Raw genomic sequence first — 25,669 nt, 5'->3', positions numbered from 1 at the left:
CCCGCCGTTGACCCCGACCGCCGCCACAGCGGTTTCCACGGCCGCCACCGCGTTGAAAGGATTGTTGCGGCGCGTGGCTGGCAGCACGTGTGGGGATCGCCCCTTCCTTGGCCATGAAAGGAGCGAAACGAACCCGTCTGCTGGCGCTGGGTCGAGAGACCCAAGGACTTGGCCGTGACCCTGGAGTCCTTGAAGCGTTCCAGCGCGTGGTCCGCCTTGTCACCAAAGAGGCGACAGCCATCGAACGTCATGTCCATCAGAGCATTTTGGACATCTGCCGAAAAGTTGGCGGATCTCAGCCAGGCGTGGCGACGAATCGCCACCGTCGTTGACATAGCTCTGCCCAGCGAGTCGGTCGTATCAAGACCACACCTTATGGAATATTTAGCTGCGTCTCGGCCCTCAGCCACAGCCTTGCTGAGCTTCGCCCGCACCTCCATGGGGCCTTCTGGCAGCAGGTCCGCGACCGTGTCCCACACAGAGTGGGTGTAGCGGCCCAAGAGGCATGCGGTGTTGCAAGACCGCAGTCCCAGACTCAGGGACGAGAAGACCTTCTTACCATACTGGTCATACCTCTTGGATTCCCGATCGGGCGGGGCCGACGGGAATGCGGTCTGGGAGGTAGAGGCCTGGATCACCAGACTCTCGGGGGTGGGATGGGTGGACAGGAATTTGGGGTCGTCCGGACAAGGACGGTGGCGTCTGGCCACGTTCCGATCAACAGGCGAACCTGAAGCGGGCCTGGACCACGTGCCCAACAGAACGTCTGACAAGGCTTTGTTAAACGGCAGCAGAGGCTCCTGTGGGCATGACTGCGGTTTGAAGACCTCAGTGAGGATGTTAGGCCTCACGGCCGCGACGGGGAGCTCAAGGTGTAAGGCCTTGGCAGCCCTCATCAGCACCACTGAATATGCAGCTCCCTCCTCCTACGCCACGGAAGGAGGAGAGACAAAGCCAGGGTTAGGAGAGTCGTCCAGACCACTGGCGTCCCCCAAATCACCTGTCCAGTCCGGGTCATACTGGCACTCACGTGACAGAGGGTCCTCAGACCCCTCCCAACCTTCCCCGTACTCTTCATCTTCTCCATACTCGGAGTCAACGATGTAGACCGGCTCCTCGGGGTTCACAGGTCCCATCGGCGTCGAGCCCGGCGTCGATCGACGTCGGTCCGACTCTGCGTCCGGATTCGGGGAGGGTATGGGGACGACGCCGCCCGGAGCCGGCGCCGGCCGAAGCCGGCACCGGAGAACCGGCGCCGCGCAGGGACGGCGTCGGGGGTAACCCCGATGGAATCGGCGCCGGACCGGCCGGCAGGCCAGCCGGCGCCGACCCCGAAGGCCCATGCGGCGCCGGGGTCGGAGCCGTCGGCGGCACCGGGGCCGGAGCACCCGATGGCGTCGAGTCAGGGACACCCGACCCGCTAGGACCCCCAGACGGAAGCACTGGGCCCGAAGGCGCCGTAGGCTTCGTCGGAGGACTGAGCGCCCTCATGGCCATGAGGAACGCCTCAACCTCCTCAGGCGTCGCACCGTGCCCAGGGACCAGAGGGTATGGGGCAGGCCGCGCCGGCGACTCTCGCGGAGCCGCGGGGTTGGGGTCACCCGAACCCCCGGCCGCGCGTCGGGGGGAGTCGGGGGTACGATGACGACGCCCCGACTTCTTGTGTTTCTTACCTGAAGAGCCCGACGAATGATGACGACTTCCGGAGAGCTCGGCGCGGCTCCGCGACCGCTCCCTCGAACGCTCCCTGGACCTCCGGCCGGACCGGGACCGCTCCCGACGTGGGGCCGACACCAGGAGCTCAAGCAGCTTGCGGGACCGCTCCCGTCTAGCCTTGTTAGTGAGGGCCCGGCAGTCGACGCAGGCGTCCACGTCGTGGTCGGGGCCCAGACACCGGAGACAGAGTCGGTGATGGTCCGTCACAATTCTTGAAACCGGGCATCCTACCAGGCACCAAAAAGAGATAGAAAGTTGAACAAAGTTGGTCAAAAGACCGGAGTACTGCTCTTCGGATCTGCGCTTACTGGCGCGGAAAAAAGAAGAACTGACGTCAGCGCGCGGAGGCGGCGTCTATATACTCCAGCGACGTCATCACGGCGCACAACGCCGACGACGGACGCGGAGCCGCAGGGGACGCCTGCAGACGACGCCTACCGACGCGCAGGGGTACTGCTACGCAAAAGTTTCCGGATCCAGACTGACGCCTGGGGATATTCTAAGGTAAGGAATCTAACACTAACGTGTTTCTTTCAGATGTTAAAATACATTATACAAGTAGACAAGTTCTATATATGACTCATACTGTAGTGTAGTTCCTATTTCCCTTATAGGATCTGCGCATTGGAATAATATACACTATAGTTTTAGCATAGGACTGAGGTCAGTATGCTCCTATCTAGTATATTAAACTTAATTACTTGTGTGTGCCAGCTAACTCAGAGGTCACTAGAAACTTCTTGAATGAACAAGAAGTGATTTGTTTCTGACAACCGCATAAACATGACGACTTTGTTTTCCTGTAGAATCGGAACAGTTCTCAGAATCGTGGTAACAATAGATAACAGTTTCACTCAGTCAACCATGCATGCTTCGTTTCTGCAGAGTTACACAGAAAGAATAGACGGGCGTTTCAATAAAAGGAGTTATTGAACAGTCTTATTTCTCGTGCAAGAGATATAAGATGTTACAATCGTTAGACAGTATGCAAGATATAAAATGTACAGAGTGAGCAGTACGAAGAAATAATAAAGCAATAGCATGGTCTTTTAGCTATGACATATTCATATACATACACATACACATAAATAACACCGGCTAAAATGTGAATACTCGTCGGGTGCTTCTAAATAGTTCTACCCCAGTGTACCTAACTTAAGTGTAGTACGAGGTAAGAAGTAGGTGCTGTTTTCTATAGTAGGGTATGCTATAGTTATTATGCCAAGAGTCCCTCTAGGTTCTAGTCAGCTACGTACCTTAGAATGAGAGAGGTGGGAATCTCTTTCCGGATCTCAGACTCAAACATCCTGCGAAGGGAGTCAGAACACAGGAAGCTGGAATCTCTGCGAGCAGGGAGGACAGCCTCTGGTCAGTGTGTTAGGCAGGGACTTGAATTCCTTCCGAACTTGCAGTGGTGAGCCGCGTCGTGCAAGTATGCAGCCGGTAGTTAGCCGTGCAGCCGAGCCATGGTTTGCCATGGTAAGTGAAGGTATATTTATACCTGGAAGGTGCTTAGGAATGCTAGCATTGACGTAACGTCGGGCAGAGGAAGACGTCATGAATGAACCCTTAGGGTATAGCAGATCATGCATAATAAATGAGTTCTTGGAGAAATCAATAATCCAAGCAGGGAATGTCCCAATGACTTAAGGGTCTGGTTTTCTAAGAACTCATTCTGACGTGGGATGACGGATGTAGGTGACCATGCCTGTATTGGATTGCATGGCCAATGCCTAAATAAGGACTGGGATTCTATGCCTAAATAAGGGCAATGCGAATTGTGCCTATATAAGGACATGATTAGGGAAACCTATGTACGGGTATGTAAATCGACACACAACAATACAATTCAATTTGTCCGGCCTCTGCACCAATACCACGTTGGCAGGACCCTCTGTGTAGCAGCCCTCAATCCAGTTCACTCGGAGCGACTCTAGTGGCAGGTGTGTACAACATTCCCTGCTTTTATTCCACCTTCCCCAGACTTTCGTCCATTTGTGTGGACATCTTCTGCCCTCATAGACACCCATTCTGCGTGCATGCACCAATCCATATCTGCTTTCCATTCTCCCAACAGTCCTCCACATCTTAGCTATGTTACGTTTGGCCACGCTAAAGCCTAGTGTAACCCAGAGCCTATTTGTAGTTGTTAGGTCAGTTGCCTCCCACACGTTCAACAGGCACCACTTTGCCGATGCCGCCATGTCCCCTCCACATATCTCCATAATGAAGGATGCCACTGCAACCAAGTATGCCTGTAGTACCAGGCAGTCCCACGGCCTGTGGAAATATTTACCCTCCTGATCACACCCCTAGGGGCACAATGGTAACTCAGCCCTGCCCATATTGACCAAGTGAAGGTGCAATTGTTGACAGTGTTGCGTTCTGTCCCATTGTTGGCTGAATCATAAAAGCCAGGCAAACGTGAGATTCACCAGGAGAGGAGCTATGGCTGCGTCCACATACTGGAAGGCAGGAGTACATGTTTTTATTGGGCAGAAGTTGTGTGTTTCCATAAAAAGGTTTTTGCCTTTCAAGCAGATGGGATCATTTTGTTCATTTATTGATCTGCGTGAGCTTTAAGTTCTAGGGTCTCACATTTGACATTGTAATGGTATTAAAGCGTCTTAGGTAGCTAGATAATTTATTTTGTTTTTCTCTGGTAGTAGCACAGACGGAACAAGGGCAGTCATGAACTTATATGGAATTTTAGGTCTAGCATGACAGTGAAACTGCCAACTGACCTTTCAACCTACATCAATATAATTTTGCTTTTCCTTACTTCCACATAAGCACATATCCACTCGCATATGATTTACTTGTAATGCTTTACATTTCCATACAACATTTCTTTATAGCCAGACCTATTGGCATTGTGAATTTTTGTTGATTTTGTTGCTTTGAAAGCTGTTTGTATTTCAGGTCTCACTACAGACAGGTTTAGCAGAGAAACATCATGTCATGAAATGCTTGAATTAATTTCAGGCACTGGTAATTATTTGGGCTGCGTCCAGAAGGACGAGGCCCTCTAGGCCACGCGGGTTCTTAACCATCCATGCAAGCATATCCATAGAATTCTGAAGTACAAGAGCCTCATTTTTATTCTTCACCTGAGCTTTAACGCATGCATGTGAGGCATAAAAGAGTATAAGAATATAAACAGAAGCATGATGCTAGGAAACTCTTGGCTTTATTTTTTAAGATTGATATGACATTTAATCCTGTCAAAAGAAGGTATGGTTTATGAATGAAGAGTAACAGATGGGAGTAGGGTGTATGGAGTAGCTATGTTTTGTCCAAAATTCCAAATGCATACTAGCAAAAAAATCATCACCACAGTGGAAACCTGCGTAGGTTTTTTCCATTAACAGCCGCGTTGCTTGTTTTTCTTTCCTGCAGATGCCACCGCAAACACTGCATTTACTTCACTTTTTTTTTTAAGATTTCCAATAGAAAATCATGCAAGAATAATCCATCAAATAATGACTCACTTTTAATTTACAAATGTTAATCAAAATACTATATCTTTACAGTATATGAAGGCCAAGTTATAAAAATGATTGCCTTACTCTGCAAAACCCATCAAAACCTTGGCAAGGAGCCCGTCATCCATTACTTTACTATACAAGAAAAAGATTTACAATTTGAATGCTACAGCTGAATTTGATGAAGGTCCATCCAGTGGTTAAATACATTATAAATTGTGTATCGAAGATTCTGAAGCAAAGGATCGAATAAAAACTTCGGCACACGGTTACATATCTGTGACTCTTCTTACATCAATTCTAAACAGAATATAATACTTCATCGTTAGTAGGAAATGAACACGAAGCATTCTGTCAATTTAGCTATCTGCAAAATATATTTTCAAAACAAAAATGGGATAGAAATATGGAATATTTACATTCATTCAGAACAAAACAGGTTGCCTTTATCTAAATATTAAACAAACTCATTAAATTTATCCCAGCAAAATGTACTCCTGCCCTTAAGCCAACTGTCATGTTTAAGTATGGTGGAAGAGGAGTATGAATGTGAATCTACGATTTGCAAAGATATCAATGATTACCTCCGGAAATTTTAGTCAATCTCTTAAAAAACACAGAAACCAATGCAAAGGGGGAATAGGAAAACACAATCTGTAGATTTTTCAGACTTTAAAAAAGGTGTGTGAATGAACCCCTTGATAACCGGGGCGTCATTCAAACAAGCATTCCGGTAGACTATGCTCAAGAGACTGGATACTTTTTTTTTTTTTACAATCGGCATATTGTTATCCTTTATGCTCTTGGCAATGTGGTTACAGAAAACTCGCTGATCTCTCAAAATTGAGTTATAAGCTGAATAAAACAGTGCTTCATTCTAGTTTCACCAGAAGTGCAACAGCTAGGGCGTCTCAAGACATAATGCTCAATGTCACAAACAAAAATTGGAAGATCTGATTTATACCCAGAGAAATCTCATGTTACTAGAAAGAGTTGACGCAGATTGGTACACAAGATAGAAAGGGTAGGTATGTAAGTAGCAGTAAAACGTCTTCTCTGGTTAGGTGTGTAGAATCACAACCTGTAACACTGGGTTTGCAGATTGTACCGCTCTAGATCATATGCTGTGGAAGATCATATGCTGCACACACTCCTGCCATCTAGTGTTACGCTCTGAACATTACAAGCTTTTTATTTCGAGGAAAGTGTTTCGGTTTCAAGGTGACTCATTGTACATCCCTGAAACCCACAATGCATAAGGAGACATAACACATCTAAGATTGCCTCCCCCCCCCCTACGTTTAAGTGTATACGTGGTGAAGCAAAATTAAATCTAATCTATGGACTAGAGAAAGAATTATAAATAGTATCATGAATGTGCATTTAGAATATATCCAGAAGTGTTATGTTATATTCTCACCAGGAAGGTGAGTAGAGTGTGTGTGAGCCTACAGTACTACAAGTGACAAACAGAGTTTTACAGGTAATGTTTTTTGTTTGCAGCATGGGTATCTCAAGATCTCTGCATAGACTAAAATGGAGTAACCAAACCTCTAAGTTTGTGGCTTATAAGCAGACATGTAAAAACCGTGGAAGAGAGATTTTAGTACAGCGTTGTCCAACTAAACCTTCTTGCCCGGTGTAAATAACCAAATATTAGTGCTTAGTAAATTTGTGAATACCAGACAATGTGGCAGCTTTACAAATACCTGCCAATTAAATATTTCATAGGAATACCATTGTGGGCTGAATGTGCACAGAACAGAATTTCTGAATTGTGTGTGTTCGGTTGGTTTTCTTGGGTGACAGTGGACCATGGGCCCAAAATACTGCAGCTACCCACATCTCCAGAATCAGTCAATTTGTAAGGCAACATTTTGATGTCTCCATGTTGTGCTTTGGGGCTTTTCCTATTACAGGCACTAGGCCTAGCCACACAGGTGAGATTCTGTTTTTATCTAGAGAAGTGGGGGAACAAAAAATTGTCTAATATTAGCAATTAGCAGTTGAAAGTGCATACTGGCATAAGCCAGTATGCAAGAAAGAACACACTTTACACAATGCCCTCTGGAACACATGATAGGAAGTTTTACTCCAAATTCAGAGTAATACCAATAATCACTATTCATAAACTCACAATCGTGGGTACATTTAAAACATGCCAGAGTTTCCTTTATGGACATTTTTCATTCTTTAGATTTTACCATATAAATTGATGCATGGTCGATACACAATGAAAAAGCTGTATAAGCATCAGCTCAGCTCTTGGCTCTGGGTATCGCATTCTTTTGAGCAATTAACGAACAGGCGACCAGAAGGGTCTGATTGAAGTAACTGTATATTACTTTTGTAAATTGGCCTTTGGGCAAAGAAGCACAGATAAAAGTTTTCACCTATTTCTATTTCTTGATTTCAATGATTAGCTCCTTCAGGAAATCCTTGAGCGTTTCACATAATAAACACCCTTGCTGAATACCGAATTTTGCCTACTTTTCAGAAATGTGTAACTTTCCGTATTTACCCTTGGGTTTCACACCTGTTTCCACCGCAAACTAAGTTAAAAAAAAGCTTTTTTTAAACAACTTTATCAGTACGCTGGAAATGTGGGATCTTAGCACAGCAAATCTTTTGTTGCTTACATTCTTGGAAAAAGAAACCTTACTAATTATTGCTTAGCTAATTTCTAGGTTCTCTCAAGGATAATTCAAAAATCCTTAGAATCCTCAACATGTGTAGAAAATAATGATGCAAATTTGGCCTGAATACCTTTTACGGAAAATCGTTATGAAGGGTTAAGTGTGAAATGTCCCCAAAACATATACAAGACAAGCAGTGAAGGGGTTAAAAATGCATGATTGTATTGCATTTTGAAAGTAAACATTCTTGGGGTTACTTCTCCCATCTCTTTAACAAATATTACCTGTTGTGATAATTATTCTTGATTAGATCTTATAGTAAACAAATGTAGGCCTCGGGTGTGAACTGAACAAAATTCTGTAAGCATCACACTGAACCAGATCAAACCATTTTGAAAATTTCCCATGATTTGCCTCAGCCCCTCAAATTAGTGTTTGTAAAAGTTTGCTTTTGACCCCCCCCCCCCCCCCCCCCCCCCCCCACAGCAAGGGTTCTAATGAGGGAACAACTCAATTGATTTGCCAGTATTAAAAGTCAGTCACTTGCCTCTGATCTTTAAGAGAGATAATGTGGAAAACTAGCTCACCATTCAAACAGAATGTCCAAGTGCTTATAAGTAGGTACAGGTTTGATTTTCTTCCTATAATATTTATGTACTACAAACCAGAATCTAAAAAATCCTTTGTACCGTAACCACCACCTCAGTTTTGTGTAAGGTTATTTCCATATAGTTATTTGAACAACTGAGTTCTAGAACATAGATGAGTTTCTGAAAGATAACCAAAGATTTGCTAAGTAAGACTATATCATCAGCATATTGAAGAGATTCATTAGTTTGCCTCCGATTTTAGTGGCATGAGAAATTACATTATTGATACCGTTATTTAAGTCTTCTTTATACAAGTTAAATTCACGTACAATTTAGATACAAGAATATCGAATTACATTTTGAGAAATTCCAAATTTCTCGAGCGAACTTTGACAATTGGGTAGAACATGTTCTTCAGTTTCAGAAGATAACAATACATTGTAATTGTACTGTCTGTGTAAATTAGGACAATTTTCTGTTGACTTAGTGTTAGAAAGGCTGGAAGCTAGTTCCTCTGCCATGAGCTCCGACACTACATGAGGTCTCCAAATGTTGAGTGGTAATGGGCTCCAAAAGTAGATCTTCCCATTTACCAGTAATCTGTGACCATTTTCGGGCTAGACATTCTTATAAATGCCTCCTATACAACCTTATATTGGATACTAGTGCAAATTGTGATGTTAACTTACAGCAATTTCATCATCATTCTCATTGTCAGACGACATGACGTTAAATGTCAAGTAGGGTTTAAAATGCCATCACTCTCTCTTTGCAGGTGTAAGCTTTATCTATGGCTGAATTGAGTACTGCTCCCAGAAAATCTTGGGCCTGCTCCAGGCAGAGGAGGGTTTTATGTGGTACTGACTGTGAAGCCCTATCACCCCTGCATGAGAATACATTAATTTTGTTGCCCCTCAAGTGAGCCAGAAACACACTAAGCTATTTGTACATGCTCTTGGATCTGTTGTTACTCTGAATGGTAGAACAGTGCCAGGAATCTCCTGCAGGTAAAAGTGTGCTTTACAAATACACATAACATAAAATAAAGTAGAATATGCAATATGTGTTCCACTTACTACAACCTTAGGGGCTGCGGGTGCGACTAATGATAAGGAGGAGGAAGTATCTGTGTTTTAGAGAGGGTTGGAACACAGTTCTCATTGTTATTAGGAGAGGATGTCTTGCAGAGTATCTTGAAATGTTTATGCAGTGACTAAGTAATTTCAAATCAAAGATTTCTCCTAATCCATTCAGGGGATTGGGAAGTACAAAGAGTCGAATCCTTGCTCTTGCTGACAAGACAGCACCATTTCAATAGCCACTTTTTGAAGAAGTGCCAGCATCTCTTTTATTAACCGTATGAGATGATCCTGGTTTATTTTGTGTGGGCATGTGGGCATGATGGTATGAAACTCTAAACAGTAACAGGGTTATCGTGGATGCTACCAACTAATTGGACGTTATGTCCTTCTAATTTGAGAGGCTTACAACCATACTCCCAACAAGTGTTAAATGAACGGGAGAATGCAGGGAAGGTAACTGCCCGGTGGCACAGATGCCTCTTCCTTTGCACCACTTGCCCTAGTTCATCCATTGCCACAAAATACTCTTCATGTCTAACTTGCTGCTACGTTTCTGGAAAAGACTGGGATGATTGTCTGCTCCAGTCTTTTCCAGCTTTTGCTGTAGGGAATGTTTGTGCTTTCCGAAAATATGCCCTATGCTAGTTATGTTAAAGGATGCCCACTGCTTTAGTTGTGTCAATGTCTTTTTTTTAATCTTCTCTAACAGTTCATCGATTGGAGGGCCAAAGAATATTGTATTTCGAACGACTGACCAATTAAGTCCTGTTGGACCTCTGGGCAGAACCCTGAAATTCTAAGCCAGGCACATCTACTCCCAGGTTTCTGGTATTCACTTACTTTGAGGATGAGTCTGCTGCATACCTATTTGCTGTCTTTATCAGAGGAGTCAGCCAACACATATCCCAGGATATACGAATTTTGTGCCATAGGTTTAAATTATTCTCCATTATTAGAGTCACAACTATAGCCTTCACAGATTCTTTATCAGCGAAGCACTCTTAAATAGTGACTGATTCACATAAGTTTACCTCTTGTAGTTTTTCATAAACTCCAAGTGTAAATTACTACCAAACAATAACATTAATTGTTACATTATTTTTTTTTAAGTTAAAATTAGGTTATTGAATTATGTTAGAGAGGCTATTTTTTTGTAATGGTAACTTACAATCGCGGTTAGTGAATACCAAAAAGTAATAAACTTACTCAAAAGTATTTGCAACCTTTGTAAATCAGGCCCATGGTCTTTAAGGAGTAGTTTCTTTTCTGTAACTCCAGTTCTGTAGTAGGGGTATCTCTGTTATAGTCATAATCTAGTGAATAGTCCCGCCCATGTGCGTGGACCCCGGAGCAATCAAAAATAATATCTTAAAGTGTCGAAAAAATGCAGAACTGCATAGACACTGAAGAGAGAATTTAAAGACATATAATGCAGCCTATAAACCGGCTACACTGTCCAGTACTTCAACTAGAAATTCCAACAAAAATCCACAAACCAGCAAAGCCTGTCCAGATTTCCCTTGCCTTCAGCAAAAAAAACCCTCTGGAATGATAGAGAGGAGACATGGACAGACAAGCCCCATAGGCTGCCATTATGTGGCTCAGAACAGGATACTGTGCCTTTAAGAGAACTTTCCAGAACCTCACAGTATCCCAGAATGCCCTGCAGGTCCCTCTTACTTTCAGTTCTTTTTGAAGGCGTAACACGCCAGACCTGTAGCATTCCTTACATGAATATCTCTCCACTGGGGAGGAGGGCGGGCGCTTATGACTATAACAGAGATACCCCTACTACAGAACTGGAGTTACAGAAAAGAAACTACTCCTTCTGTAGTAGGGGATCTCTGTGTATAGTCATAATCTAGTGAATAGAATGGCAAGCCCATCCCCACACCAAAGCGGCGGTGGAGAAAAGAAATCAACACCACTATTGTGCGAACAAATTCCGCAGCGAAGCCTGTCCAACCTGAGCATCCGCCCTGGCATCAGTGTCCAGTAATGCTTAGCAAAGGTATGAACCGACTTCCAAGTGGCGGCCTTGCAAATTTCTGCAATCGGCACATTACGGAGCAAGGCTGTCGTGGCAGCCTTGCCCCTGGTGGAATGAGCCTTAGGCTTACCTCCTAAGGTCTTATTAGCTTTCTGGTAACACAGTTGTATGCAGGATACAATCCACCTAGAGATGGACTGCTTAGAGGTCGCAAGACCCGTCCTGACCGATCCATAATTGATAAACAATTGGTCTGACCTACGAATACCTTTGGTCTTATCCAGATGAAATTTCAACACCCTCCTAACATCCAGGGAATGTAAAGACCTCTCCGCTGGAGATGAAGGGTTCTGAAAAAACGTAGGCAAAGTTATAGTCTGGTTGACATGAAAATCAGAAATAACCTTGGGAAGAAATTTAGGGTGAGTAGGCATAACAACCTTAGCAGCATGAAATACAGTATAAGGTTCATTACAACACAACGCCTGAATTTCACTCACCCTGCGGGCCGATGTAATGGCCACGAGGAACGCCGCTTTCCAGGACAGGTGCTGCAATGAAGCCTTATGAATGGGTTCAAAAGGCTCCTTCATCAAACTGGACAGAACCACATTCAATTCCCATGAAGGCGAAGGAAGCCTGACAGGAGGGAACACTTTCTTCAAGCCTTCCAAAAAGTCTTTGATCACAGGGATCTGGAAGAAGGAAGTCTGTGAAGGGCTTTTCCTGGGCAGTCAATGCAGCGAGATGAACCTTAATGGAATGAACATTAAGGCCAGACCGCGCCAAATGCAGAAGGTAAGGAAGGATGACATCTTCCTTGCACGTCGTTGGGTCAAAGTTCCTGGACACACACCAGATACAAAACCTCTTCCACTTGTAAGCATAAGAAGTCCGAGTGGAAGGTCTCTTAGACTCCTTCAGTATGTCCATGCAATCGTCGGGCAGATTCAAATGGCCATATTGCACTATCTCAGGAGCCATGCCGCCAAACTCAAGGACGAGAGGTTGGGGTGCAACATCTGCCCCCCGAACTTCGTGAGAAGGTCCGGCCTGCACGGCAGCCGTATGTGTGGAAGGAGAGACCGGTGTAGAAGGTCCGTGAACCACCACTGTCTGGGCCAATACGGGGCAATCAGGATCATCCGTGCCCTGGACCGGGACAGCTTGATGAGCACCGCTGGAATCAGGGTAATGGGCGGAAAAGCGTAAACAAAGCTGTTCGACCAGTTGATCCAGAGTGCATTCCCCAGCGTCCCTTGCTGGTAGTACCTGGAGGCGAAGTCTCGGCATTTGCTGTTTTCGGCGGTGGCGAACAGATCTACGTCTGGAGTCCCCCACCTTTCGAAGACTTCTCCTAGTACGTCGTTGTTTATGACCCATTCGTGCTTTTCCTGAATCAGTCTGCTCAGTGCATCTGCCTGAACATTCTGCACACCTGGTAGATGGGTAGCCGTTATCGTCAATCCTCTGGCCAGAAGCCAGTGCCAGATCGTCTGCGCCTCCCGAGACAGGGTGCGCGATCTCGACCCCCCCCTGCTTGTTGAAGTAATACATTGTGGTCGTATTGTCCGTCTGTACAAGCAGAGAGTTGGTCTGGAAGGACGGATGAAAGGCTTTCAATGCCAAGTGAACAGCTCTGAGTTCCAGGAAATTGATGTGATGCGTGGACTCCATCTGAGACCACGTTCCCTGAATCTGTAAGTCCCCCGAATGCGCTCCCCAGCCTTGGAGAGAAGCATCCGTCACGATCGTCTGAGTAGGAATGTCCTTGTGGAAGGGAACCCCTCTGAGGAGATTCTCAGCTGAACACCACCACTTCAGAGACTGAAGAGCATGCAGAGACAGTCGTATCTTGTCGTACCAAGATCCTTTCCTCTGGTCCCATTGGTCCTCCAAGCACTCCTGCAGAGGTCTCATGTGTAGTCGTGCATGAGGAGTGAGGAAGATACAAGAGGCCATCAACCCCAGTAGAGAAGACACCGTCCTCACTGTTGTAGATGGAGCGGTCATAAGAGCCTGAGCCTTCCGAAGGATCGATCGGCTCCCAAGTATTGAATGCACTGGACCGGGATCGGGACAGACTTGGACATGTTGATGTGCAACCCCAACTTGTTCAAGAGAACGCACGTCTTCTGGAAGTCTGCCTGAGCTTCCGAGAAGGAGGAGGCCTTGATCAACCAATCGTCCAGGTACGGGTAGACAAACACCTTGTTCTTCCTGAGGTGTGCCGCTACCACTGCCATGCACTTCGAGAATGTCCTGGGCGCAGATTTCAACCCGAATGGCAGCACTGTGTATTGATAATGGTTGGTGCCGACTTGAAATCGCAGAAACTTCCTGTGTTTGTACGCGATGGGCACGTGGAAGTACGCATCCTGTAGGTCTATGGCACAAAGCCAGTCCCCCTGTTGCAACTGAGGAAAAATCTGATGCAACGACAGCATGCAAAACTTTTCTCTGCGAATCCACTTGTTTGCCTGCCGCAAGTCCAGAATGGGCCTGAACTCGTTCTTGTCCTTCTTGCGAACCAGGAAGAACCGGGAGTACAGACCTCTTCCTCTTTGAGACAGAGGTACGTCTTCTATCGCCCTTTTCCTTAACAGGATATCGGCCTCCGCCTGGAGCTCGCGCAGTTGATACTGCGAGCTGACCAGAGGGATCGCTGGAGGAGGGCTGATGAACCGAAGACTGTATCCATTGCAAACAATATTCAGCACCCACTTGTCCGGAGTAATTTTTCTCCACTCTGCCAGAAAAAAGTGAACGCTTCCCCCCACCGGAGCGGGTAACGGATGAAGGGGAAGTAACCGCTCAGGGTCGAGACCCGGCCGGGCCCTTCTTCGCGGTAGAGGACTGTTGACCCCCTCTACCCTTCTGACGTTTCTGAAAGGGTCTCCGGAACTGCTGCTGTTGTTGCTGCTGCTGTCCCGAAGACTGCCCCCGTCCTCTTCCTTGTGCGCCGTAGTGCCTCTGGAAAGGCCTGAAGGATTTCTTCTCTTTGGGCTTCCCCAAGCCCACGGCCGTCAGGGTCTCCGCCTCCGCCTTCATGCGGGCCATCTCATCATCTGGGTGTTTTCCGAATAGGGTCTCCCCGGAAAAGGGCAGATTGGCCACCCACTGCTGGGCCTCCGGCTTGAGGGACGTGAGCCGTAGCCACGCATGCCGCCGCTGATTGATTCCATGGCAGTAACCATGTGCGGCCAACAGGGAGGCGTCCGCCGCTGCACTGATCACCTGGTTTGATACCAGCATCCCTTCCTTGAGGATCTCCTGGAAGTCCTCCCTCTTGTCTCTCGGTAGCAGTTCCACGAACTGTTGTAGGGAGTCCCACAGCGCCCGGTCGTAACGGCCCAGCAGAGCTGTATCGCTGGCAGCCTTCATGGCTGCTGAAGCGGTCCCACACGCTTTCCTACCCGCCGAGTCGATCCATCGACTCTCTTTATCTGGCGGCACTGTGGATGACGGGGAGGTAGAATGCAATTTTTTGGCCGCCGTCACTATCACTAAATCCGGTACCGGATCCACTCTCAGAAAGGCAGGGTCCGAGTCCGGGGCCCTGTACTTCTTTAGAAGCCAGGACGGAGCGGCCTTCACCACCGCTGGCGTGAGGAACAGCTCCTCCACAGGTTCCTTCAATCCAGGTACCAGAGGCAGAAGAGGGCGAGACAAGTGCTTCTTGTGAAGCGTCTCGAATATCACGGACGTCGTAGGTGTTGGAGCCGTCACCGTGATACCTAGCTTCGCAGCTCCCCTCAGGAGAACGTCCTGGAATGTGGCAATGATGTCCACTGGAGAGATCCTGGTCTCAGGAGAGTCCGATAAGGTCGGCGAGTAGGAATGGGTCCTGTAAGAGTCCATGCGGGACCTAGACTCCCGCCTTCTATGGCGACGCCTTAATCTGGTGGAGGATCTATGTCGACTCCTTGATCTTCCTCTCCATCCGGAGCGTGAACGGGACCTCCTTGGCTGACATGGGTTTGGACGGAGCCTTCGATCTAGGTGTACCCTTGGGAGGCGTCGGAAACTTAGGCAACGAAGTCGACATCGGTGGAACCGGAGGTGACTTCTCAGGCAACCCTGACCCAGGTTGCGGTGGAGGCAACGGAGGCGGAGTAGGCGTCCTCGGAGGGGACCCTTCGGTAACGGAGGAGGGGGAGTCACCTTCCCCGACGGGGTATACACCTCGGAATACACCGAGTGCGGCGAATCCCCTTCCCCAGCCTGGGACGTAGGTGAACCTCCCACGGCGTCAGGTCTCCTTCCACCTCTCTTCGGCGTCGAAGAACGGCGACCATACGGCGAGCTTCGGCCCCTGGACGTCGAGCGTCTTTTCCTCGGCGTCGAACGCCTCCTGCGCTTCGACGGCGACCTTCTGTGCCTCGAAGACGACCTTTTGCGCCTCGACAGCGAACCTCGGTGCCTCGAAGGCGATCCTCGGCGCCTCGACGGCGACCTCCTGTGCCTCGACGGTGACCTCCTGTGCCTCGACGGCGACCTTGGCGGCGAGGACCTCAACGACGACGTCCGCCTCCTCTTCGCCGATGGCGAACGGCGGTATCGCCTCGATGGCGAGCGCCGACGCCTGGCTCGTCGACGTCGATCGCTCGACGTCGACGAGGATGACGATGAAACAGTCACCGGAGACTTCGAAGGTCTAAGGATATCCCTCGACGTCGAGCCTCGACGTCGTTTCGCCTCCGACCATGGGGAACAGACCGCAGTCATTCCTCTCGACGCCGTAGTGGGCGCAATGGACCCAGGCGGAGAATGGTGACGCTTGCCGGTCTTCCTGCCCCTGGGGAGCCCCCCAGGGGCCTCAGCATGGGCAGAAGAAGCCCCTTCAGACCCACCTTGAGCCTTCAGTCTTCTTTCTTCGAGACCCTGAAGTCTGATCTTCTTCCTTTCCCTCAGGGTCCTTCCAGAGAAGCCTTGGCAGATAACACATTCCTCTGGAACATGAGAAGCTGGAAGGCAGAGGATACACACCTCATGGTGGTCCGACCTGGCCTTTTTCCTGGAGCACTCCGGGCATTTGTTGAATAATGCAGGCATATTCGACAAAAAACAGAGTGAGAAACCAAGAAGAGAAGCCCCACAGCACAATAAAGAACTAAAACTTCGAAAATTAGTGAAAAAACACCAAATAAGTCTGAAAAAAGGGAGAGCTCAATGCTCCAGGGTCCTGCTAGCAGGAGCCGGAAAAAAGAACTGAAAGTAAGAGGGACCTGCAGGGCATTCTGGGATACTGTGAGGTTCTGGAAAGTTCTCTTAAAGGCACAGTATCCTGTTCTGAGCCACATAATGGCAGCCTATGGGGCTTGTCTGTCCATGTCTCCTCTCTATCATTCCAGAGTTTTTTTTTGCTGAAGGCAAGGGAAATCTGGACAGGCTTTGCTGTTTTGTGGATTTTTGGTGGAATTTCTAGTTGAAGTACTGGACAGTGTAGCCGGTTTATAGGCTGCATTATATGTCTTTAAATTCTCTCTTCAGTGTCTATGCAGTTCTGCATTTTTTCGACACTTTAAGAGATTATTTTTGATTGGTCCGGGGTCCACGCACATGGGCGGGACTATTCACTAGATTATGACTATACACAGAGATCCCCTACTACAGAACATACGTATTACCTGGATGGTCTATAGATAGGTTTATAAACATCTCGATGAGGAAGTCATCATCTGCCTCTCTACATCTATGGGAAAGTAGTGGTGCGCTGCTGCCCCTCAGATAAAGCATTATAGTAGAGATGTCATTTAGGAGACGCCCTAAATGGATATGGATATATATGTGCAAGGTTGTACTATCTTGACTGTCTACCCTGTAGTCATTCAATGCATCAGTCTGTTGCATTAGGGTGATTATCAAAACGAAGCCCCTCATCAGCAGCTGAAAGTATGAACCGAAGTGGCACAGGTGGAGCTAAGGCAGTTGCAGTATCTGCATTCCTTTTGTTCAAGACTGGAAAACATCTGATCTCTGAAATGGACTCTTCAAATGTGAGACTGAGCTTTTACAGAAAGGCAGGTGTGTATTGCAGTTGCCATGCAACAAGATCGTCTGTGCCTGGATCAATGTATATATTTTTCTCTCTTTCTTTTACATCTGACATTTCAGACACTTCCCTTTAACGATGAGGGTTGGACGCCTTTGACGTGCTTGACTTTGAGGAGTTCCACACCCAACTCAGCTTCGATAATCTCTTCAGCTTAGACATTCTTCTTCTGGAGGTCAGACTTCCTCCAGCATTAAGGGTTCTTTTCAAGACCAACTGGTCTCTAGCAGAGTAAGCAGCACAGACTATTGAACCATCTTCAGAACTTGTTCTTTGCTCAAGAAAAGGCACTCTCAGGGCTTGGAGTTGAGAGTTTTTCAAGGTCAATCCACAGAGGGAGGATTTTGAGGGTGTTGAGACCAGTCCTTGGAGTGACACACAAGGTGTGGTCTTAGTCCTGGATTTGAGTTTGGGGGGAGGAGGTCATGGAAGATTTGGAGAGTCAGCTTCTCTGAAATCAGAGTCTTCCAGCAATACAAAAATGGTACTTTGTTCCTAAGATGTAGCGTATGGTTTTCCCTATTGTCCTCAGATTCGAAGGTATCAAAGTTCTGGGATAATTCTCCAGAAGTGGACTCAATAGAGTTCAGGAACTGGATCTCAGAATAGAGTACCCAATGCCTGTCCCATCAGTGCTGGGTAGTTTTCTTGGACCATAAAGTGATACACACAACAGGCAGTTGCACTATAGTAACTCGGAAAGAAGCGGTTATAGACCCTTCTTTAAGATGAATAACTTGCGATTGCAAGAGAGGCAGAACCTAAATGGAAAAAATGTATTATCTATATCTTTTCCTTAAATTAGTCATTTTGTTACAATTTGCTCTTTGGTGTTCCGCTAGACAAATATCATGTGTTTTTTCTCCTCTGACACTGTCAGTCTTACTTTTCGGAGTAGTCTGGCATCAAATTCTGTCAGTTTTTGATCACAATGGTGACAAAGCACTCAAAGCAGGTCAAAGACCGATGGTGGACGCCATAACTTATATCTTTGTTTTTCCTGTTACTATTGGGTATTGTGGCTCATGCTATTGACACTCGCTTTTCTTTCTTCTCCCACTTGCTACATGAGCACTGCTCTGACTTAACGTTTTATCAATAATGTGCAAAATGTTAATAAAAACGATTTAAACAAAGACCGATGGTGGAAAAAACTATTTGAGGTGCGGGTTGCATCCTGGTGCATTTTAGGTTTCGGATGATGTACCATAAGTCACCTCGAAATTGAGACACCCTTTTCAAAGAAAAACAACTTGCAACTTTCTGAGCCCAACACTAAAGAGTCTACGCAGCACGTGATCTACAGCTACATAAGTTGCAAATAGACTTTACCAATGTTTATGGATAGTCCTGAAATTTAGCCCTACATTTTTTTTTCCAGTTATGACTATACACAATTATAGCTGACTGGGCAGTTTTCTAATAGTGAAGTCGTTTTAAATTATTTAATTCCAGAGAGGAGAAACCCATTTGAGGCATTAGGGTGCAACACAAACTACACAAATAATACACTGTAAGAATATTGCAATTAAAGACCATTTAACTGGAACAGTTACATATACATACAAACATGTTTGAATGTTCCTAACACAAAAAAATTAACAACTATGTCTCAATTCAACATCATAGCCACTTGGTATTTGGTTCCTTTCTCAAAGTAAAAAATTGCCTTCAGACCACAGCTATTTTTCAAATAGAAACTGAAATGCATGAAAATGTATATGGTATAAAATATATATATATATATATATATATATATATATATATATATATATATATATATATATATATATATATATATATATATATTTAACCCCTTACCTGATTTTACCAGCTGTTTTGTCTATGGCTTGCCTAATCTTCCGAGAGAACTGGAAAACTGACGACAGCAACAAGGTGTCTCCCATCGCCTAGGAAAATATTAACAGTTGTTAATAAACGTAAGACAGAAATATTCATGGGGCAACTTTCATACCTTCTTACCTAAAGTTAACAATACTAAGGTGGTGTAACCACCAAGCAATTAAAACAATGCCTCCATGCTTATTTTTGAGGAATTATTTCAACAAGCTTTTATATCACTAAGAGAGGAAGTCCCCTTTACAGATTTACAAAGCTTGTAGACACGAGAAAGAAGAGCCTAAGTCAAAAGTTGGAACAGTTTCTTCAACAAATATTGGAAACCTTAAGCTGTCTGCCGATTTCACATGCATTATATAAAGAGTATGCCCCAATGTTAACCCCTTCCGTGCGGGGCGTATTTTCCGCCTGTGCTGACTCCGCCTTGCGCGGGCGGAGTCATGACGGAACGGTTCCGTCATCAGCACAGCTCAACCGATGCTGATGACGGAACCGTTCTGTCATCAGCATGGAAGGGGTTAAGATTGAAATGCCCTTCAATTTATATATTGCTGATATGTCTAAGCTCCTTGACGAAGAAAACTGTGACCCACACAAACTGGGAGGTCAACAATTGACCCACCTGCTATGTGCAGACAGCCTCATGCTCCTCAGCCAGACATGCCTTGATAAGCATGCAAGGTGGTATAAGCATGCAAGATTGATAGTTGCCTTCAGCGGCAACTATCAATCTTGCATGCTTATACCACCAGAAATGGGCTGTAAATCAATCAAAGAAAAACTTTGATCGTTACATTTGAACCTAAACCAATCGGACATGGCAGGTGACAGCTCAATGGAGTCTGGCTCCACGATAGCAACTACTACAAATATTTGGGCGTTTATCGCAACATTAAAGGGACATTCAGATCTCACTTTAGTTATATGAACGGCAAAGGCTCTAGCTTAATGTTTGCTCTTACAGCTATTGCTCAGAACATGCTAGGACCAAGTCTTGACCCCCTTCTCCAGGTGATAAAAGCATAGGTCGTTAACTTACAAAAGCGAAATTGCCCTGGCCAGGGAGGCTACCATGACAGATAAACTCATCATCAGAATTTACAAAGCGGTTCTCCACATACCAAAAAGAGCATCACCAGCGCAAATAAGACTGGAGTTCAGCATAAAAAAACAGCACTAGGTCAGAGGCAGTGACTTTCTAAACTTCTGTCACTGGCTTAGGCCTACACAGCAAGACTCCATGCATGGCCTTATCTGGCGCGAATTAGAGGATGCCGGTCCAACTTCGTCCAACATGCAACACCTCAAAGTCAAACTAAAAGAATTTTCACTTATCACCAGGTCTTTAAAAAACGAATGGCAACCACAGCAAAAAAAACGTTTCAAACAGGAGGACATGGTGGCACTGAGCAAGCGCTCCCACTCATGGTCAGTAATCAATTCTACTATCTAATTCTAATCTACTCTAGTCTACAACGTATCAAATCTTCTGCACCACCAGTACCCCCAGAGTACTTTTATTTCAAATGATTCTTGCACTCACAATCTAAGAACCGACACCCTTGCTATTAGGCCAAGACTAAGGGACTCATTTAAAGAAGGATGGGCAGCTTTAAAGCCTGGGGAAGGCCCTTCCACTTCGGCCCACTATATTTAGAAATCCAAAAGCAAGACAGGAGAGATTATTTTGCAAAAATGGTTTTATTCAAAACTCTAAAGCTGGCCAGTCACAACATCATGGCAGCTGGCATGTTGTTTTGTTTTGCAGAAACAAATCCCCAGAATGGGTGTATGGGTCTGTAAAACAAAGTACCAATGTTCTTGACAAGTAGGGACTTTTCCTCCTGCACGTTGGGCCATTGATCATTTTTCTCCTAGTACAACGCTCTATCAGAGCAGCAGCCAACAGAGAAAGGTGGGAGATTTACCAACAACCTAGCAGCCACTGCTTGTTGCCCCTGTCCCCCACCCGACCCCTACAAAAGCAATACAGCTTATTTTTTCTGATGGAGCGAGAAAACAGTAGGTGTCACACGGGAGCCAGGAGGGGAGCTTGCATTGTAGACATATTCTACCGTTTATGACTCCCTGAAAAAAACTCATTATGGAGAAAGTCAAGTTCCTGTTTAGTCCAGGAGGTGATGCCACATTGCTTAACAGAGTATGAAGTCATAAGATGGAAGTAGACGACAAGACATTGCTATACAACAATAGAATGTAGCGGTGACTATGCCTGTTTGAGACATATGCCCCATTTTCTTGTCAAGACTATACTATTTTTTCAGTTCTATGGCAAATTAGTGGGAAGAAACACACCTTCAAAGAAAACTCTGAAAAGGAACACACATGATTCTATGATATACCAAAGTTCTAAACCCAGATGAAGCTACACACACTAGTAGGGCACCTGTGCAAGAGGTCATACTGACAGTCTGTTATGCCTTCATAAGGATTCAGAGAGGAAGCAGTCACTCAAATGTGTTTGATCATGCCATACTTGTTGTGGCGGAATGCACAAAGGCTAGACGGGGAAGGAAAATAGATGCAATGAAGTGCAAAGAAGTATGGGTGACTAGCTCCAATCGGACTGGGCTGCTATTGTGCAACGTGCATGAGAGTAATGGAGCTGGTGTACTCAACATTTCCCATCAGACTTCTCCCCTCTTTTAACCGGGAGCCTTTCTACTTCAGTCTCTGTTCAATTCCCTGAACCACATGAATGCAGGCGAAATGAATACATTAGATGGGGGCTCGACATACACCAATCTGGGTACACTTTGTGCTGTGCTTCACCTCTTGAAACTCATCCAAACCCATGGACATAGCTGCCTCGAAATATTGTCAATTAACACCTCTATATCCAAGCCAGTAGCTCTATTAATGTGATTTCTACACTTGAGTATCCTCTATTTTTGTCGGGATACTCAAATGTGTATCCCCTGCAAAAGGGAGTATCCCCTTTTCTGTAAAGTCATCTTTATTTTTTAATGAAAGAAAACCTACCCAGTTGTTTAATAACTTCAATTAGAGGCTATTATAAAACTAATTTGCCAATTGTAACATCAAAAATGCCCACGCTGCAATTCTTTATGGTCTGTACTTACTTCATCCCTGCTCCATGTTTTCCTCCTAGTGATAGTTTGGGGTGGGTCAGGCGTCTCTTTTGTCTGAGGTTTCACATCACCCACCCGTCCATTAGCCTCTGGTGGTTTGGCGTGTACCACTGGAGGGATTTTTCTGAAGTTCAGACTCTCATCAAATACACGCTCAACCAGCTGCAGGGTAAAAAAAAATGAGAGAATTGCAGGTAGGGTAAAAATGGGGTTTGAAATTTAGACAAAGAATTTTACCCCTAAGCCACTGGCATTAAATTTCTCACAGAACACGTTAAACATTTAATTTCATATATTGCACCACTGTAGCAGAACTTTAGAGACTGTGAAGGAAAGTTAATTTTCACGTATGCATACACTCGCTCCTAGCAGCTTACTTCAAACGTTAGTCCAACTCAATTAATTCAGGTAAACATTTAGACATTTATTTTTTAAAGCCTTGTTAAAGCATTGCGACTTTGGTCTGACATTGTGATAGTTTCAGCTAGAAGTACAGTTTTTCGTCTCAAAGGAGATTTCAGCAAGCTCTAGCACTCAGAATAATCATTTGGGATTTTAAATCATTGGAAAGAATCAATATATACACCACAGGATGAACAGTGTAAAGTGGCAAAATATTCCTGTACCACTAAAGTCAACGTCTGCTATATTTGTGGTGGTGGAACACTTTAGTAACAAGAGACTTTAAGAAAAGCGATATTGTGTACTCTTGCTGATTGTGGATTTTATGACCCTATCACAATGCCAGTGAAGTTACCGTTAGTGATGATAGGCATACACAGGTAATACATCTGGAAGTAATGGGTCAATCTTTGCCCTTCATTCTAGATGAAGACATTACATTACGCGTGCTGAAATTACCTAAACTGTCTTCACTTCACCAAGAGCTTAGGTTTAGCGAGCGGACATTGTGCCAGGGGTACGAAGGCAAATGTGGTTAAAAAAAAGGAATTTTTTTTAGTAGCTATCAAAACACTACACAAAGAGTACCACTTAAGGCATGTGTTGATACCAGAACTTAATTTCTAAAGACATAAGTGCCAGGGCCCTTGTCAGGGGACCACAGCAGCTTGCACCACAAAGACAATTCAGACTTTTTATACATTAAAAATGACTAATACCTGCCACCAAGCTATTTTTACAGTTCCGACTGAGAGGTATTACTTATTTTGTATGTGCATTGAATTATTAAACAAATGTTGCAAACATGTGCCTGGCTGTCATACGACAATTAAGTGCCGGTGCCAAGCACTGGAAACCACCGGCTCTAATTAAGCATTGGTTGATTCGAATTAAAGTGCGAAAAAAACAGGGCTCAGGACTTGAGCACGACTGGTGTAGGTTTAAGCAACCCTGAACACACTTCAAAAAGAAGAAAAAAAACATTTGGTCTTTCATATTCTAACATACATGGTAAGTAGCAGAGTAAATATTTAATAGGTAATGTCAAACAAAAATTCAAGTAAGCATTTTTATTTTATTTCCATAAAAAGCAGGAGGCCAATTCATGTACATGATTGAGGAAAGTTCAAGTTATGAGTAAAAAATTTAATTTAAATGACCTCCTCATTCCACTTCCAACATTTAGAGGTCAGACCAACTCACAAGACATGCTTTCGGTTACTAAGTTAAACTTCCATAACAGTCTTTCCCTTTATCAAGGCCCACTTTAAATCAGGGAGTACGTATGTAGGAAGATTTCCCTCACTCCTTTCTGCGTACCTACAACAGCACATCAAGAGACTAGGACAAGGAAGAGCGATGCCAGGCGTGAACAAGAAAGCGTCTCCGTGAATTGCTACTGTGCCTGGGGACTCAATGGGCTGATCCCTCTCACAAATGGGGGCCTGCACTGTGATCACCGACTGCCGATAGGGGGCAGAGCGGCCCCCGCTGCATGCTATAAATAAAGAGCCTCTACTGAGACTTGGAGTTGACGAGAGAGCTCAGACGAGACCTCCCTACCCCTGCCACAAGGAAACTAACCGAAGCATTGTAATATCGACACTCCCGGCTGGCAGGACCTTGACTGAGGGACCCCCTGCAGGAGCATAGGGAGGCCATCTGAAACCCAGGGGGGGAGCTAGTCACACATCCAGAGAACATCTAGGAAGCTTTTGCCTTGTACTATGAGTCCCTCTACTTTGCCTCAAGCTTGGTTAATCACAAGAGGAAGGACAGTTTCTTCAATTCCCTTGATTTACACTTTCGAAAGGTCTTGCTTTCCTACACAGCGAGATCACACCAGAGGAGATGAGTGAAGCTATTTCCAATATGCCCACTTGTAAATCCCTGGGCAGGGACAGATTTTCTGGAGAATTTTATAAAACCTGTAAGCCCCTGAAAGTTCTGATGCTCCACGTGGCCTTCAAGGAAGCAGGAAACTCCCTGGGCACATTTCCAAAATGGCCATTATTATTGTGCTGCCGACGAAAAAGACCCACTAGATTGTGGGAGTAACAGGCCCATATCTGTTATCAATATGGAAGTCAAAGTCCTGGCAAACAGTTTTGCAACAAAGCTGGGCAAGGTCATTTGGACCCTTATACGTCCCTCACAGGTCAAGCTTGTACCAGAGCGCTCAACAAGGTATCACTGTAGTTCTCTTGCACACCCACTATGGGCCTCAGTCGAATCAAATCAAGAGAACCTAGCCATCTCCTTGGTATGGAGTAAGTCTACGACGGCATGGAGTGGTCGTTTTTCTTTAATGGGCTCCATAGGTTCGGCCTGGGGCAACAGTACATCAAAATGGTCAGGTGGTTATACCAAACACCTGAGGTGCAACTAAATTGTGGTGGTTTTCGTTTGAGTAGCTTCCCAGTTAGAAGAGGAACACAACAGGGATGCACCATGTCTCTGCTGCTGTTTTTGTGAGGCCTAAAAGCACTGGCCCTAAAAATTAGAAGCTTGCAACCGATCAATGGTGTCACTGTTTGCAGTACCACATTAAAGGCACTCCTCTATGCAGACAACATTCTTATGACCGTTACATGTCTGGGACATACACTCCATGATCTCATCCACCTTTTGGACACCTTCTCTCAGTTCTCTGGTTACAAAGTTAAGTGGGGCAAGTGTGAGGTGATGCCTGTGTCTCTAGAGCTAGAGCTTGCACTGAAGGATACCATTTCTGATGTGT

At 45.5% G+C, this 25,669-nt stretch overlaps 1 protein-coding gene across 3 annotated transcripts in view; it reads right to left on the bottom strand.

The window, feature by feature from the left end:
* Positions 1-25,669, bottom strand: part of CEP170 (centrosomal protein 170) — a 598,101-nt gene that overhangs the window by 79,897 nt on the left and 492,535 nt on the right. For all 3 annotated transcript variants that reach the window (XM_086926848.1, XM_086926849.1, XM_086926850.1), the window contains 2 exons: positions 22,519-22,689; positions 19,376-19,464 (listed from right to left, as the gene is read on the bottom strand). In XM_086926848.1, coding sequence (XP_086782974.1) covers positions 19,376-19,464; positions 22,519-22,689 — 260 coding nt within the window. The remainder of the gene's footprint in view (positions 1-19,375; positions 19,465-22,518; positions 22,690-25,669) is intronic.

The sequence above is a fragment of the Lissotriton vulgaris genome, chromosome 6 (genome assembly GCF_964263255.1).
Source record: "Lissotriton vulgaris chromosome 6, aLisVul1.2, whole genome shotgun sequence".
Taxonomy (NCBI): domain Eukaryota; kingdom Metazoa; phylum Chordata; class Amphibia; order Caudata; family Salamandridae; genus Lissotriton; species Lissotriton vulgaris.
Note: the sequence above shows the minus strand (reverse complement) of the source record. Positions and strands in the feature narration are given on the sequence as shown.